Source organism: Equus quagga, chromosome 3 (assembly GCF_021613505.1).
Source record: "Equus quagga isolate Etosha38 chromosome 3, UCLA_HA_Equagga_1.0, whole genome shotgun sequence".
Classification (NCBI taxonomy): domain Eukaryota; kingdom Metazoa; phylum Chordata; class Mammalia; order Perissodactyla; family Equidae; genus Equus; species Equus quagga.
In genome coordinates this window covers 58,121,214-58,140,167 of record NC_060269.1, presented here as the reverse complement: position 1 = coordinate 58,140,167, position 18,954 = coordinate 58,121,214, and the positions used below count along the sequence as shown (strand labels likewise).

General features: G+C 38.6%; 1 protein-coding gene across 2 annotated transcripts in view; it reads right to left on the bottom strand.

The window, feature by feature from the left end:
• Positions 1 to 18,954, bottom strand: part of GALNT7 (polypeptide N-acetylgalactosaminyltransferase 7) — a 136,901-nt gene that overhangs the window by 20,779 nt on the left and 97,168 nt on the right. For both annotated transcript variants that reach the window (XM_046657282.1, XM_046657281.1), the window contains exons 3-5: positions 5,589 to 5,755; positions 897 to 1,027; positions 570 to 649 (exon numbers count right to left, since the gene is read on the bottom strand). In XM_046657282.1, the coding sequence (XP_046513238.1) occupies positions 570 to 649; positions 897 to 1,027; positions 5,589 to 5,755 (378 nt within the window). The remainder of the gene's footprint in view (positions 1 to 569; positions 650 to 896; positions 1,028 to 5,588; positions 5,756 to 18,954) is intronic.

Sequence of the window (18,954 nt, the reverse complement as noted above, 5' to 3'; positions counted from 1 at the left end):
GCTTTTGGAACTAGGAAACTCGTGCTGCCTTCTATTGTTTCAGACATTTCTGTAAATTTAATGGTGATGATCACATTTGCATAGAATAGTGGATTATTTCTAAATTTTGAAGTTTCTATGGGAACCCAAACCCCGGACACAAATAACAGCCGATCCTTACTATTTAAAGTAATCATTAAAAAGGGCATAAAAAGACCCAATAGCTATAATTTCAAAGTATACTCCTTCAAGTCTTTAGAACTGTTACTACAGTGTAAAGGGTGCAATTAATATTACTGTTAGAGAAAGCTTTTGGAGCTGGAGGAAGTCTCTTCCACAACCCAACCACAAGATGATTCTGGAGGGAGCCACCCTAGGCTTATCCCAAATGCCTAACTGCCCGCATTTGAATCAGCCCAAAGTATCAGTCTAGCTCCACCCAAGGAAACAACTAGCTGAAAAATAAGACTCAAAACACAGCACTTGATACACTGAATGGAACTGGAATCAGAAGAATGAGAATATCATTTGTCCTTCTAGGATGAAGTTTACTTTTCAACCAGGAAAGAAAAAAAGCAAGGTAATGTTACCTGTCCTTAGATATGGGAGCAATGAGTGGTGCATACCAGTTAACTGCCACCTCACAATGAGCATCAAGGTATATCAAAACCTTTAAAAAAAAGAGGCAAGGTAAAGAACTCTCCTCATATATGGGACATCACATATCTCTCACAATTGAAAATTAGATGCTAATATAAATTATCATCAGAGTCAATTTTGACATAAATTATCTGTTTAAGCCATCATTTTCATTTCAATTAAAAAAGTAAGAAAAGTGAAGGGTACTTAAAAATCCATATGATCTATTGGTTACCAAATCCAAAATGCTGACACTGTAGATATCAAATGTTTCTTACCTGCCCAAGTTTAGCCTTCTGGGCACCAATACTTCGTGCTTGAATTAAACCTTCTCTTCTCTCATTTCGAAATACCTTCACTAGGCCATTCCACAGCTTAATATAGTCATCTAATTTTTCCTTTAAGTGTTCTATGAATAAAAAAATTCAGTCAACATTATAAATTACATTTATGTATATAAACCAATTAAACTATTATTTTTCTCAAGAAACAAGGATAGGCAACAGGTACTTTGGATAGTCAATAATTTTACACTCATCAGGTTGAACAGTTCATCTTTAGGGAAGCAAGGTGAAGTGATTATTTGAGTTAAATTTTGAGCTTAATATGCCTACAGAGAAGTGGTTAGCCTGAGAATTATCAAATATCCCTCTAAACATTAAATAAATGCTAACTATTGCCAATTGACAAGAAAACTTAAAACAGATTCACATGTTAATATCATATCTAAAAGCTTTCAGGCACAATATTTTGTTTGATTTTGGCAGAAGCAATGGTTCAAGATTTCTGAAGATATATTGCCTATAAACAACATTATATGACTTCACTGGAATTCACACAGAGTATAGTGAACATTTGTTCTGGTCCATCTCTCTCCAACTACAACCAATGTCGAAGCTTGAGTCTTGGTGTGATGAATAGAGTTGCCATCAAGTTAGCAAGTAACAATCAAAAGATCCCATTTTCTATTTTAAGTATCAACAAGTGTTCATATGTCTATATGTATGTATGTATATATTTATAAATATTTACATATTTATATAATAAATATAATATTTTATATAATAAATAATAGACATATATTTGCAATTTGGTAGAGGAAATTTGGTGTTACAAAAACAAGATACATCAGCCAAAGTTTCCATCTTGGCTTCCCAGTTGCAAGAGAACAGTTTTTGTTTACATCACTGTGAGCCTATGAAATTGGCACATCACAGCCACAACTAGCTCCCGGATCCTTAAAGATGTTTCTTGGAGACATAAATATTATTTTAAAATTGTTTAAAACTTTGGACCATTAATACAAAAACAAACAAAAATAGCTGTATTTCGTGATGAGCTGGTGGTTAAATGGGCAAATCAGACTGTACACTTAATACTTTACTTTTAGGGAGCTTATAATTAGCAAGACACCCACACATGGGTATTCAAAATAGAGAAGAAAAAAGTTTTCCTTTTTCTATTTTGGCAACCAGTTTTAATGAAAATTATAAGTAAAATTCTTATGCTGAATTCTATTTTTTCACTCTGAAAATCTAGGTAATTTTCCCTTCGATGTAACTTTTTCTTAAAAAAGCTCTTACCTTCCTTTTTTTTTTTTTTTTTTTTAAGCTCTATACAGTCCTAAGTTTTTTAAAGCCCCTTCTGAATTTCATTAGGTACTCTTTTGGATATGCAATCTAAATAAATCTAAAATAAATCATTATAGCCAGCAATGAGTTGATGGCTGGTTCTTCAAATTTAGAGTCTTAGTTAAGAGGCTCCCAAAAGGGAAGTTGGTGACTCAGATGAAGTTGGTGACTCAGATGACTTCTGCTTCTTTGGGATCTCGCACTGTGGTAGTCTGTATTACTGTCCAAAATATTCACCCCGCTCCTTGGGGGTGATTATCCAACCCACTGACGGCAGCCTGGGCCATGTGGCTTGCTGTGGCCAATGAGATGGGGGGAATGATGTGGGGCACTTTTGAGCAGAAGCGTTAAGAGCTCACTAATACATTACCAAACCTCTTCTTCCCGTTTGCCTCAAGGCAGGCAGTGTCCACAATCAGGCTGCTCTGCCAGCTGAGCCTGACCCTCAGGGACATGTATAATAAGTGAGAGAATAGTATAACCTTTGCTGTTAGAAGCCACTGAGAGTAGGGACTTGCATTTTCCCTCACCCCACTGAGCCTCAGCGGGCTGATGCTCACCTGTAGCCAAGTGTGCTCCAGAACCTTGTTAAGAGAGGACATTGTAATTTCCAGAAACCCAAGTGTTATGAGCAGCCAGCTCCTCTGTGAGGTTTTATATTAGTAAAGTATTTCATCTTTAAAAGAAAATTATAACTCAAAGTTTTACTTTCTGAATATATTGGGGAAAGAACAAACCAAATTTTCATTCAAGTCAGATTTACCAAACAGTATATACTTTTACTGAGGATGGGACTGACTGATTTTAAGGTGTCTTGAAATTGGGAAAATTAATCAAAGCCCTCTGTTCAAGGATAGCCCCAACAAACGTCTCTCCTAAGGCTGCCAGCAAAGCTGCCCCTGTGAGTGACTGCTGTTATAGTGTGTTACAAGAGTCTGAACATAAGAGATTTGTGACAACAGAAGCACTGATCACAAAACAATGAAAGCAAAGTGGACAGAAAACTTAAGTCCAAAATTTTGTTCTCTCTTTCTTGGGCCAAGCAAGAAAGCAAGATTTTATAATGGCAAACACCTTTTGGTGGGTCTTCACTTTTTTTTTTAATGCTAAGCTTTTACTTGTATTAATAACATAGGGGTTCTTAAAACAAGTACAATCATAGCCGTGGGAATTCTCAGTTCTTTTTGTAGATTTAGATTTTTCTAAATCTAAAATATTGTTGTACCAACAATATCACGTTAAAACATATTTTCAAATATTTATTTTGAGACAGGAATAGTATTCTTAATGAAAACACTCCTGTCATAGAAAATTGCAACCAAGAGATGTTTAAGCTAAAGGCATTTGAGATGACTAAAAATTTTAAAGCCAAACGTTCTCTAGTGTAGTTAAAAATGATTAGTTGAAAAAAGTGATTAGTGCACAAAGATGAGGGGGAAAGGAAATAGGCCATATTTCTACTTCTTCTCCATGCCGACATGTGTACAAGATCAAGATTCCGGTTATGTCCTCGTAAAAACAGCAGAGGTTTATCCAGACTGCAGGAGTTCTAAATTAAGTTTTGGAGGAAGCTTTTATAAAGCTATTCTGAATGGTATTTTCATGCTACCCATGTTCTGTCTTCACTTCTAAACATTATATTCAGTTGCATCACTACTTGTACACAAAAATTCTCTGTAGAACTTCTTGGCCAAAAAGCAAATATTCTGTTGCTACTGAGTAGTCTGAGCTCCTTGGTTACTTTTCAAAGGTTTTAATTCAGTTTTGTGACAAGCAAAGAAGAATAAATAAATACTCAGATCTGGGTTTCAGCAGCACAATTACATTTTTTTTATTCAGCATGCTTATGTGAGGTCTGAGCTGTGGCATTACCTATCTTGATATTTATGTTATTAAGAAGATATATTCAGCTTACAATAATGGATCTATTTAAAGAAAAAAATGTTGGAAAGCAGTATGGAGTATCCTCAGAAAATTAAGAATAGATCTACCATATGATCCAGCTATCCCACTGCTGGGTATTTATCCAAAGAACTTGAAAACACCAAGGCATAAAGATACTTGCACCCCTATGTTCACTGCAGCATTATTCACAATAGCCAAGACTTGGAAGCAACCTAGGTGCCCATCAAGGGACGAATGGATAAAGAAGATGTGGTGTTTATACACGATGGACTACTACTCAGCCATAAGAAATGACGAAATCCAGCCATTTGTGACAACATGGATGGACCTTGAGGGTATTATGCTGAGTGAAATAAGTCAGAGGGAGAAAATCAAATACCGTATGATCTCACTCATAAGTAGAAGATAAAAACGACAAACAAACACATAGCAACGGAGAATGGATTGGTGGTTACCAGAGGGGAAGGGGGAGGGCAAAAAGGGTGATTAGGCTCACATGTGAGGGGATGGACTGTAATTAGTGTTCGGGTGGTGAACATGATGTAATCTACACAGAATTCAAAATATATTATGATGTACATCCGAAAGCTATATAATGTTATAATCCAATGTTACTGCAATTAAAAAAAATTAATTCCTTTTCTAGAATTAAAAAAAAAGAAAGAAAAAAAAGAAAGAAAAGAATGTTAACTTAACAAACCCGCTTATCTGGAAAATTCACTGCTCAATCTCTCTCACCAGAATGAACCAAGACTAACCAATGCCTCCCTAAATGCTGTAATAGCTGGCTCCTTAAAAAGAATAAAAATAAAACAATTTCCTTTTATTTAGTATCCTAAATCAAACATAGGACAAAATAAGCTTTAGTAGATAATTTCTATTATGAATAAAAGTAGTCCATGGTTTCTGGTCAAATTCAATATTTGCATTCTCATTCAAATGCAAAATACAGGCTATTCAATAGGTATACGGATTTCAGTCTGACAACTCTGGATGGAGTTTCAGGTAGAATTACAATATAAAGGCAATTGCATTCTCTCAGTCTTTCAATAAATTACCTCTATGACTGAAATTTTGCAAAACCCAAGGCCCGAAGAATTGGTATAGTATAAGACAGTGGTTCAATACACAAACTTATGTGCCTGTAGATTGGGATCTAGCTGTTAATTACTACCTCTGATTGCTGACAAGTTACTTAGCATCTCTGAGCCCCAAGTGCAAAATGGAGATAATAGCAATATCCATCACAAGGATTTCTGTCAGGATTAAACAAAATAATTAATATACAATGCTTGGCACAGTGCCCACTTCCTGATAATATATGCTATCAACAGATGCTAATTATTAGTTTTTAAAGACGATTTTGAAATCAGTTTTGCAATTACACATAATTAACTTATTTTATAGATAAAATGTCAATTCTATAACTATTACCTTTATTACTGAAGTCATCAATTAACACAATTTCTGCTAAATATTTCCTTGGCGTCCTTTTAATTACACTGTGGACCGTTCTCATGAGGGTTGACCATCCTTCATTATGGAAAACGATGACAATGCTGGAAGTGAGCAGGTTTTCATCATAATGCCAATACTTGCATCTGCAAAAGGAAAATTTCATCATATTTATTTAGAGGTAACCTATACTGCTTGGTTCCACACATACTATAATTATGCTTTCTGGCTGGATTACATATTATTGACTTAACTAAGGCAATGGAATGACATATAACCTTTTATATTTTAACAGAAACACAAGATAGAAGAGAGAAGCTGCTATGAGATGAAGTTACTCACAGACAAAGCCACTTCCTAACCAACTGGCACTTACTGTGTGACAAAGAGAACTAATTTGTGAATTTATGCTTCTCAGTTGGGGATGATTAAGATATTATTTACAGCTATCAGGGTTTTCTTTCATGACTTAGTTTATTTTCATTTTTAAAACTTGAGCCTCTGGTGCAAGGGATTTTTTTCATTTGCTGTGAACAAACCACTGTCTAACTGTTTGAAAGCTCTTCTGTTCTAACAAGGCTATAACATTCAGAAAAGAAAAAAAATTAGGGTGAACTGTGGCATATAGCAGGCATTCAACTGTTGAATGAAAAAACAAAGCTCTAATAATGTTTAGAATTACTAGATTGGCTAAAGAAGGATCATTAGCTATTTTATACAAAACTATTTAAACAACTGCAGCAGGAAGAAAGTTGCTAGAAGCCTTGTTCTAATCGGAAGGAAATTCAAAACAGCGCCTGATGAAGACTCACAGAGCCAGGGAAGGTTCAGAGAGATTCACAGAAGCATGATACATATCTTCTATATATATGCTAATTATATGTCTGTGTATACACATATGTATATGTACGCACACACACATTTTCTTCTGTGGTATGAGAGAAGAACAAGACAGTAACAACACAGACTAATGAGAACGATTTGAGACCCACGATCTTTCTGCAGGAGCTAGTTTTCAGAACCAGCATTTAGAGCCTATTACCTTCTCCTTAATAAGTGGGAGGGAAAGGTTTTGTTTTTGTTTTTTTATCCCAAAGCTTTTCATGAAGTAGTAAATAAGTTTCTCCCCAAGATTAAACTTAAAACCACAAAAACAATAATTAACATTATCAGCTTGATAACCTATACCAGCATTTAGAATAGTAACCATTATCTACATTATCTAAAATAGGACCTGGCCCAATATAGATGGAAACAACCTTTTCTCCTGCTGTTTATTTTTCTTTCAAAATTGTCTATGTTCTTAGAGGTTATTTTTGTAGAAATGCAGACTGAGTCTGGTCATCCATTTCATCTTATTTCTTCTATCTTCATTTTCTTATTAAATGAGTATTAGGTACCGACTATGCCCATGCTCTGTGCTGGGCACTAGAGCTGGAGCACTGAGGGAGACAGATATGGTCTCTGCCCTTATGAAGCCCAAGGTCCTATAGGGTAAGCGAGACACGGAGCAAATATCTGTACTTTCTATGAGTGTGTCGGTGGGGAAAACAGGGTGCAAATATCTGGTGGACCTCAGCCTCAAGATGTGTGGTCAGGAAGGCCTCCTGGAGCCCTGATGAGTGGGACCAGAAGGATGATTAAAAAAAAGTAGAGACAAAGAAGCGGGGAGGGAGCAGGGAGAAAAAGATGAAACCACAAGAATGAATGGCGCGCATATGATTCAGATATCATGAGAACTTAAAAATGAACAGATCGAAGATTTATGTCTTTGGAAGGTATAATTAAAACATGAAAAATAAACATAAGTTAAAGAGAAAAAGTTACAAAGAAGGGCATTCACGGTACCACAGCAAATAACAGCATATACTTATTATGAGCCAGGCACAATTCTATGTGCTTTACTTTGACCAACACCCACACCACACCCAACACCTCTATGAGGTTAGTACTATTAATGTCCCCATTTTACAGATGAGGGGACTGAGGCTTAGAGATGAATGATTTGCCTAAGATCACACAGCTAGTAAGTAATGAAGTCAGTAAATAAACCTAGGCTATCTTGAGTTTATAAGAAATCTTTTTTTTTAAAGTTGGCACCTGAGCTAACAACGGTTGCCAATCTTTTTTTTTTGTTTTGCTTTTTCTCCCCAAATCCCCCCAGTACCTAGTTGTATATTTTAGTTGTAGATCCTTCTAGCTGTGCATGTGGGATGGCCTGATGAGCAGTGCCATGTCCGCGCCCAGAATCCAAACCAGTGAAACCCTGGGCTACCAAAGCGGAGTGCAAGAACTTAACCACTCGGCCACAGGGCCGGCCCCAAGAAATCTTGTTAAACATAAAAGAAAAAAATACTAGCTATACCTATCCATGAATGGCTAAGAATTGATATTGACACTGAATATCAATTTAATACAAGGCACCTGTATTGTCATGTGATGGGAGCCCTCTTCCCTCTCTCTCTTCCTAGTGCTTTGCAGCCAGGAGATAAACCCAGGAATGGGGAAGGAATGGTGGGGGCATGGCAACAGTTTCAGCAACAAGTTAAACAAGGAGGGATTTCTAGAATAACTCAAAGTTGAGAGGGACCAAATGCTCTTTTGCAATAACAAGTTAAAAAATACAATAGTGGAGCAATGCAGATCTTGAAAGAACACGTTTTGAGTGTTTCTGGAGAGAAAGCAACCTGAGCAGGTCTGTCTAAGGATAATAATCCCCAAAGCACACTGGAACCCGGATGGAGACTCAGGCAACAGTTTTCTCCCTCTGAGACTAACCACTGGGCTTAAAGCAGCAGAACTCTTTAGGAAAGACGATTTTGATTTACAATAGACACCAGAATTGGTGACAATATCTAAGACATGAAGGGGATTTGGGACTTGCTGCTTTCTAAGGCAAAGGATGACAACTCGTGGAAACAAGCCAGATAAGCACTTTGAGTGGGAGACGGAAGAACTGACAACATAGAGGGACTGAAGGAGGAGAGGAAGAGGGTAGAGCAAAGATAAGAGAGATGGTCCATGAGGGACACCTTCCTTGTTCTGGGGAACACAATGTGGTGACAGTCTGAAGGTCTGGACATGCTACCTTGCATTCTTACATGGGACAAGGGGACAAGCGAGCTGGAGTAGATTATGTGGTCCAATTTTTCCATCTCCTCTGACCTATCTACAATTTGTAAATAACTCCAAAGATGTAAACTAGATTGTGTACCAGTAACAACTCTTGGTGGATATTTTTCCTATTTTCTTTGTCTTAAAAATTACAAAAGCAGTACACAATTTTTTTGTACAAAATTCAAGCTATATAGAAGTTTATAAAGTAAAGATGAAGTGCCCTCCCTTAACTCTTCCCAATTATGTCAAATCTCCCCTCCCAGGGGAAATCACTGTTAATGGTTGTATATTATTTAGATTTTTTTTATACTCATGAGACACACAAATGTTTGTATGTATATACAAATGGATTCAGATGAGTATATATAGATGCTTCTTCCATGTGGGTATGTATAGATTTATTTTATTATCTAATGCTTTTTAACTATTGCATAACATTCCATAGTATAGCTGCTGTTCTATAATTTATTTAACTATTTCCTTATTATTTATGAACATTTCAGCTGATTCCACAAATAATGTTACAATGATCATCCTTATGCATACATTTCTGTGCCCTTGCTAGGAATCTCTCCTACAAAATGCTCAAGGCTGGAAGCTCATTAGGGACAGGAATCTCATCTGTTTTTCTCACTACCATCTAACACATAATAGCTACTCCATAGATAATTATTGAATTGCTTTGGGGATATTTTTGAAATGCCTCTTGATGTATTTTCTTCTCTCAATAATGTCCACTCTCCACCCCACAATCTTCCTCTGTTTTCAGGTACCCTCAAGAACAAGTCAGTCCATATATGGCAGGTGCAGGAGCGGACTTCCCTCTTCTGCAGAAAGGGGAAATAGAAGCTCTTCTAGTGGGGAGAGATAGAAAATCTTGGGGCAACAAGATGACAGCACAGAATAAAAGCAGATAGAGGAAGGGACTTGTGCTTAGCCTCCATTTCCAAACTTCAGGAGATTACCTACCATGGGGTGGCTATAGCACGGAACAGAGATAATGTTAAAGTGTATTTAGGCAGGGAGGGTGAAGGACAATTCCCTTCCCCACCTCTTCTTTGCAGTCTCCCTTGGCTCTAGTATGGAGCCAAGAGAGCCTAGAAGTTTCCACATGCTTTACACGTGGGAACATGTAAGGTAGCTGAGAGTTAAGATCCAGGGGCCAGTTAGGAGTCACCATGGGAAGGGGTAAGATGACGTGCAGCAAAGCTTAAGGGCTAGAAGGCTTAAGCCAGAGACTGGCCCTCGGGGTTCAGAGGATCCACGGCACCAGTGAAAGCCAAAGTGGAGATGAGTCCCCAAAGTGGGGCAGGCATGGGAAGGGACCACCAGTCCCGAGGGCAGCAGGAGAACTGACCAGAAGTTACTGCAGCAGGGGTTCCTTCAGCAGCAGATGAGAAGAGGTCAATACACCTGGGAAGACAGGGTGCACCTCACTCAGAGCCAGGAGTAGGTGGCAGAGACGGAGGGTAAGCAGTCCAGAACTACCCACAACACCTCAAGGATACATGACCTTTCTGTCACCTGGATGCTGTAGAAGAAGGAAAGGGAAGAGACAATATCCTCTGGAGAACAGAAACAGCCCAGAAAGGGAGCCTGAACTCAGGCTGACTGGACACTAGCCCAGAGGAGATTTAAGCCAACATAGATTGGGTTACTTTTTTTTTTTTTTTAAAGATTTGCACCTGAGCTAACATCTGTTGCCAATCTTTTTTCTTTTTCTTCTTCTTCTCTGCAAAGCCCCCCAGTACATAGCTGTATATTCTAGCTGTTAGTTCCTCTGGTTGTGCTATGTGGGACGCCGCCTCAGCATGGCCTGATGAGCGGTGCCATGTCCACGCCCAAGATCCGAACAGTCAAAACCCTGGGCTGCCAAAGCAGAGTGCACGAACTTAACCACTGGGCCAAGAGGTCGGCCCCAGATTGGGTTACTTTTAACTACAAGCTATTATTTGCTACATCAGACTGCATGCAGGTTCATGAGAAAGTTTAGCTCTTTGACAGCTTTTCTGATTTTCCACTGTAAGACAAAGCCACTGAGTGGAGCACACAGAAGAAATGCTTTTAATATACAAAGCTTTGCTGTTAAGTCTTAGTATTGAAAGAAGCACCTATGGTATTGAGGTAAAACCCCCTATTTTGCATCACTTCTCTCATTTTACTGGCATAGAATTTGTAATAAGTTCTAATAAGGAGGAAGGACACCTGAAAAAAGAGTGCCACAATTAAATGGATGGGTTTTGTTATAGATTTCTGATTAATTTCTGCTCTCTGGCACCTCATTTTCCAAGAGAACTTGAAAACCCTCTAACATCAAGGACAGCAGGGCTTAGCTCTGTCACAGAACTGCTCAGATTACTGGTTTGCAATGATTAAAGCTATACAGTTATTCTTTTTTTTTTTTTTTAAAGATTAGCACCTGAGCTAACTGTTGCCAATCTTTTTTTTTTTCCTGCTTCCTCTCCCCAAAGCCCCCCAGTTCACAGTTGTATATCCTAGTTGTGGGTCCTTCCAGTTGTGGCATGTGGGACGCCACCTCAGTGTGGCCCAATGAGTGGTATCATGTCCGTGCCCAGGATCTGAACCAGCAAAACCCTGGACGGAGTGCACGAAATTAACCACTTGGCCACAGGGCTGGTCCCAGCTATAGGGTTATTCTTAAAGCAATTTTCAGAATATTTTCACAGTAGCTATGTGGGCCAGGTTCCTTGTATCAGAAGAAAAGATGGGAATAAGGGATTTTCATAGTGACTTCTCTATAACTTAAAAAAGTAGATTTCGAGCCAGCCCTGATGGCCGAGTGGTTAAAGCTTGGCACTCTCACCACTTCAATGGCCAAGTTCGGTTCCGGGTCATGGAACCACACTACTAGTCTGTCAGTTGCTATGCTGTGGCGGCAATTCAAATAGAAGAACTAGAACAACTTACAACTACGATATACAACCATGCACTGGGGCTTTGGAGGGGGGAAAAAAAAAGTACATTTCAAAACCAAAAATGAAATGCTTGTTAACAATTTACTTGCATTCTTTTTGTACCAACTATGTTTTTAACATCTGTAGTTTGATATAAAGCCTTTATGTAGTAGATTTTATCCATCAACAATATCCAATTCAGGAGACTATGAAAAACTTAACATTTTTAGGCTGGAAGTCCCTGCAATCCATACATACTATCCTTAACCTACAGTAATGTGTGAATGTGTGTGCACGAGCCTGTGTATTTGTGTGTGAAAATTACTCATCTTGCCCTTTTTAAAGACTGTATCTTACTTCTAGCTCATTCCCTGAGAGTTTCAAGAAAGTCATTTTTGATTCTCTTTCTTTAATTCTGCGAGCAGTCCAAATCTAATAAGGGAAGATTCTTTAGGCATAGGAAACAAATCCTCAGTTTGGGAAACAATGATTTTTTTTAACTATTTGCTTTTATTTTTAAATAAATTGAAAACCTTTCCTGCCTCCATCTAAAACCTCTCCTGCTCATTCCCATGACAAAAGGAAGTGAAAAAATGTTTACAATTTACATAAAACAGTGCTGACATCTCATGGCTGAATAAATTAGTAATGTAGAATATAAAATTTAACTTAGCATTCAGAAACCAATATACATTTTCAATGAAAGGAGAATTATCACTGTTAAACCCACTCACTCAAACTCAACAGATTGGGGGGAGTGGATTACACTCAAGTATTCAGATTCTCTGCACTTTGGAATGATACAAAGTAAGCTCCTTGAGAACACGCCATGGTGGACTTTATTCCTCACAGTGCATTACACAGAGCGAAACAAAGAATCTAAGCATCAAAGAAATTCATAAACTTCCTAATCACCATTCTCTGGATGTGCTTCACTTTGTCAATGTATTTCCCAGGAAAGAGTGCTATAATAATTCAAATGTGGACTAACCAACATAAGGGGGTAATATTACAACACTTAATCTAGATACAATTCCTTTATAAATATAATTTTAAATTACATTGGCACTGTATTTTTTTTTTTTTTGGCAATCATATCATATTACTAGCTTATAAATCCCTAAAACTTTTCTCCCCAAATTACTGCTAGGCCCAATGTCTTTCATTCTGTATTTCTGCAATTGAACTCATCATAAAATACTATGTTTACATTTACTGCATTTTATATTGCTGGTTTAGGTGCACGCTCCAGCAGGTTCTGCTCCCTTTGATGATTTTGTCAATTGGTGTATATAACCATCCCTCCTCCCAGTTTTCTATGTTGAAAACTGTACCCACTGTTTCTATGGATGAATATGAGAAGGTCAAAAGCAGTGCTTTAAAGTTATGTGCAACCCTTGAGAGGCTGCTAACACTCCATTCATCAACTTCATCTAAGCGCACTATCATTCACACTACATTTCTTTATCTTGTCCCCAGGGATTTGAAGACTTGACTCAAATATCCTGTTAAATCAAGATGTATTAGGTATCACACAGTCTCCTGGTCCACTAGCGTAAGCGCAGGTCTTTTTTTAGACATGTTACTAGTTTGGTTTGACTTCTTTTCATAGACCCATGCTGGCACCTAGTGACAGCTACTTTTTAATGCATAAATGATCCCTCCTAGGATCTTAACAACGTATCAGTGTCAGGCTTCCGGAACTAAACTTTCTCTCTTTCCTTTGGAAAATATAAGGCAATATTTTCCCACCTCCAGTTTCCTAAAATCTCTCCTTCACAATACCACTAGATTACTGACAGCACTTCCTCTCAAACTCATCTGGTAAGTTCCTCAATATCTAGTGCTATAAGAGGCTTAAAGGTACTCAAGAAATTTAATGTACTTAGGTGCTTTCTTATTCTATGCTCATTATATGTGAATTTAATTCCCTCTTAACATGTTGGTTATAAAACTTTCAATGTGGAGAAATCACTTCTGCAGAAAGCTAAGAAGGAAACAAGAAATATTGCACGTCTGTTTTCTCTCATATGTTAAAATTATATAATATGCCCTAATAATGTGTCTACACATTGCTTTTTCTTTATTTTACTCCAAATAGATTTGAAAATAATTGGTTTTTTGGTTACCTTTGGCAGATACCATCTGGTTTGCATGTCCGGAAAGTCTTCTGCTTCTCTGAAAGCTGCCCATCACAGTCCTGCCCAGATCCCCTTCTCTAAGAGGCTCCTTCAGCAGCAGTTTACTGAGGAGGGGAGACCACATGTTGTCATCCCTAGTCCAGCAGAATGGACTAGCAGGGAAGACTTGTCCAAGCTGGGCCAATCTGAGGCCCTCGCCCTGTGCTTCAGGCTTCCAAGACCCTAATTGGTTTCTATGAGGCTTTTGAATGATCTTGAGAGGCAAGGGCTGGACAGCTAGTTTAATGGAGAAGCAGAGAAAGAGAGAAGTAGAGATGAGAGTCCATGAACCCTCACAGAGAAAGAGCATATGACTTTGGTTCTCAACTGTTCGCTTTCTGGTTCAATCAAGTATACTTCCTGACCTTGGGTTCTATGAGATACTCCTATATCCTTTCAATTAGTGGCTCATTCTCCTCTGTTCTCACCCTGATGTTGACATTTCCCTTCCTATAATATATCCTTTCTTTTGCCTAGGCATAAAAAAATTGAGATTATGGTTTATTTTTTATTTAATCACTTTCTCAAAACTCGAACTCAATGCCTTGAAGAGCTTGTATTCCTTTCCTTGATTATTAGAAACTCTAAGATGATCTAGTTACTTTTCCTCAATGTTCTCATCAATTAGTCCTCCCTTGAAAGTCAAAATTAAATGCCATAACAGAATTCATTCTTCCTTAACCATCCACAAGATGAAAATTCCAGCAAAGCTAATCATTGGAAGTTCTGCTCTTGGCCAGAACAGCATTTTTATCTACTATGTTAATACTCAATACATACTGGTTGGTTTGATTTCAAAAATATTTCTAGGAATAACCCTTTCCTCAAATTTGTACTATATCACAGAATACCACCCATTTTCCTTATCAATGAATTAAATATTAACAAAAAGGAGAATAATAAATCTTTAACTTTTGCTCTACTGAGATTGAAAGACAAAGTCAATGGAAACAGAATTACTGGTTAGGTCTGCAACAGTTTTTCAAATATACAACCTTTCAGGACAAAATTAGGTGGTTGAGAGAGTATAGCTGTGCGCCATACTTGTTTTGGAGTATACTGTATAGTGCCATAGTTGGAAGGCAGGAAACCAGAGCAAGTATGAAGATAGGGACAATGGGGGCCTTAATTCATCAAGCCTATAATCTCTATCAGGTCCATCCTCCCAATCAGCTTGACCTAAATTAAAAAAATATGCTTGCCATGTGTGCGAGGTTCTAAAATAAGTGCCCCCAGTTCCAGGTAGCGGCATCTAAACTTCCCCTGGGGGAGATTTCATTTTCTGGGGCAGAGTTGTGGTGTACAGGTTATACAGGTCTCTTTCATGCCCCAAATGATCGATGTGTCAGGGGGAAATTCTTATCAGAGCATAATGACGAGGACCAGAAACTCTCCAGCTCATCACAGCTGATTCCTAAGGCAGGATGCTACAAAAAGAGCCAGGAAAAACCACTGCTTTATGTAGTTTATGGAACAAAGAACAGCACCATTATCTGCCCAACTGGTCTCTGAAAACCTTGTATCTGTATTCATTTCCGTTTTCTCTAAACTTCTCTGAGGTAACCAGTTTCCTGGCACCCCCAGTTACTGGGAGACAGCTGTCCAGTCGTTAGCCATGACAGCCCAGCTGTCAATGATCCTCAAACACAGTCACAGTATGGTTAGAATTCAAAACAGCCAGAGGCTTCCTAAAGCTTACATCAGCACTGGACCACTCAGCTCGCAATCTCTGCAGCAACCTTAAATAACGTGCGCCAGCTGTGGGGCGGAAACCTTCGAGTACGGCGCAGGAGAACATCTCCATCTCAGCCATCCCACTGATGCTCCTCCGCAATGAGTGTCCTAATAAGTCCAACCAGGTGTGAAGGGCACTGTCTCCATTTTGAGATCTCTGAGAGAAGATATAGGAGAGAACTTCTCAGCCGACTGCTGTCAAGAGTGGTAAGCACAGGGATGACTGTATGTCCCTTTGGTGAGGACATTAGTTGGATCACGGACCTCAGGCCAAGGATTTAGTGAGCACTGGCTGCGTGAGCAGCAATGGAAAGCCCACTGCAGTGACCCACAGAGAAGGAACACGAACTCCCGTAAGGGATCCAAGATGATTCATCCCCAAGCCATGTGTTCAACAATCCCAGCTGACTCCCAGGACCATCTGGGAAACATTTGAGGGAGCTAAAATTCGAGCAGAGTGGATAGCGTTTGAACCAAATAATAGTGTCTTTGCTATCTGTTATTATGATCTAATTTTCTCCCAGATTGGGGAAATGACGTTCTAATAGCTGTTATAGTTTCCAGAGTACACCCATTATCTTATCCGAGTTTCACAGTAACCCTGTGAGGCAGGCAGGGCAGCCATCAGTATCATGCATCTTATACACAAGGAAACTGACCATCTGTTAAGTTATATGATTTGCTCAAAGTCACAGTTAGTGACACAGGTGAGATTTAATAATGAATCCTTCTGGGGCTGGCCTGGTGGTGTAGTGGTTATGTTCGCACATTCCGCTTCGGTGGCCCAGGGTTCATGGGTTCGGATCCCCAGTGCAGACCTACACAGTGCTCATCAAACCATGCTGTGGTAGTGTCCCACATGAAAAATAGAGGAAACTGGCACAGATGTTAGCTCAGGGACAACCTTCCTGAAGCAAAAAGAGGAAGATTGGCGACAGATGTTAGCTCAGGGCCAATCTTACACACACACACACACACACACACACACACACACACAAAATCCTTAGACTCTAACTTTAAGGTCCTTTTCCCTAAACCATAGATTTACAATGAATTACTCACAAATATATGCTTTTAAAAACCCCAGGAAAACGAATGCCTTATTTTCACTCAACACGCAGGGAATATATGGCCAGTAGCAAAATGACTACACACAGCTCTGTGGATTTCTGCCTGATTGTGAGGGCTGAGAAGACTAAATACATACAGGGCAAGGTAAGAATGCTGACCTGTGTCATTGGGTAGCTGTCTTCAAATGTTCTTTTTCTGAAAAGGAAAACCTACTTGGGCAGACGTGTAATGTGTACACTTAATCATCTGAAATGTCAAAATACAATTTAGGAAAATAATCTGGCCGGGAATCCTAGGACTGCACCTATGTTCTTGTATATTTCTTCCAAATTCCCTGGGAAAGGATCAAGAACACTTCACAATGTAAGCCATATGTTTATGGCTATATTGGACTCTCATTTCAAATAGGAGCTTACATACCATGTTCTGATTTTACAGAAGTACCAGCTTATCAAACACCAATATATTTGAGCTGAAACAACAACCACTAACAGGAGTAAGGATCAAGATGATGCTACTGCATGCATATAATGACACTAACAGCATGAACCAATACAGGTTTGCACTTGTGATTTAGTTATTAATTTATACTGCACCTTATTCCACAAAGGAGTTCAGCTTACAAAGACACACAGAATACAACATTTCGAAAACTAAAAATAGGAGGGGGAATAGACGGATAAAGAAAGTGAGGAAAAAAAAGGAGAAATCAAGAATGAGGTTTTAAAAGTGCATACCAGAGGACCAAGGGCTCCTGTGTGCCCAATTCTGGGGCACCATTCACAAAGAATACACTATGGATGGCACCACCCTGAGTTGGGCAACATAGTGGCCTTGGGTGCCTCCCCACTTCCATACTTATTATGGGTGGGCCACAATTTGGCCTGAATTTTCTAGCAGGGAAACCTGGTTAGGACTGTGTTTAAGAAAGAAATAAAATTGTTCAGAAGAAATAAAATATTCTTAGTGTGAAGAGCAGGTAGGTTTTTTCTAGGGGGCCTCCTGATGGTAAATGCAGTAATGAGTTTCACTGGGCTGTTTTTCATGGAGGCTGGCAGTGGGGACCAATGGCATCATACCAAAATACAAGTCAGCAAAAACAGTTGTGCAGAGACCAAGCTGGGAATTTAAGTTCAACACAGATTTGAAAATCACACTTTGCAAACATTCCTTAAAATGTTTATTGAGTCATCTCCTATTCCATGTTTCATCACTCAGTGAGTGATCACATGCCTTCTGAACATACTCTAATTACAATAAGGAAATCACACTGACCATATGGAGAACTTGCATTCCCAAAAGCAAATTCGACACTGCTAATGACTGAAGAAAAGGTAAAAGCTTACAGTGGTAGCATGGGAACTTCAGGTGGGAGTTAGTAATATAATTTCCCTGCAGAGAATTCTTATATAGTGAAGGAGTTATCAAGGTAGGCTTTATAATATTTACTTATGGAAGTCTTAAACATTGATTGATACTAATGTTTCTATAGCAAAATGAGGAGGTTCACTAGATCATTTTTGGAAGACTTTCTCAACTATAAAACTCTGAATACAGATGTGGAAAAGGGTACATAATGTACAACAGCTAGCATTTACTAATTCACAACACAGGCAATTTCTGGGGCTAGTAAGAATATATCAACTATGTTTAGTAATTTATCTTCTTAAAGGTATTAGGCAGCCAGGTTGTTCATTTAGCATGTAATATAATTGATACCTATGAGATGTTCAATAAATATTGGGAGGAGAAAATCTGTTAATACTATTTCAAGAAATCATTAAAGTATCCTGCCTCTTTTCCTGTGTTAATTATATTTACTTCTCTCTTACATCTTTGCTTCACTGTAATTTTCCAGAAAATCAAGTCCTCTTGAGGCTAATGAGTCACCAAAAGTGAGTTGAAGTTAGTTATCAAAAGGTTTATGGCTCGAAGGTGAGATGGAATTATAAGGTAAAAACTGAAAGGTATGTTAATTCTCACTCTGAAGAAGGTAGACGCCAGGAAATCTCTAACCACAGTTTTGGAGAACATTTTAGTTCACTAAACTCTGGCAAAGAACCCAAGGACTGTACACACGTGAATGTTACAAGTGAGGTACAGTCAACTGTTATCTTGAGACGGTATATTATCAATTTGTTATCTTCTCTCCTCAGGGTCCCTGGGTTTCTGATAGGTCTATAGATAGGCCATATGCAATGGAGACAATTCCAGAAAGAGAAGAAGAAAGAAAGAAAGAAAAAAGGAAATGGGCAAAACAAATATGTTCTGTGTGAGGTGGAAGCTGATAGAGGTGTGAGCCGGGGATATGGTAGACAATGGACAAGA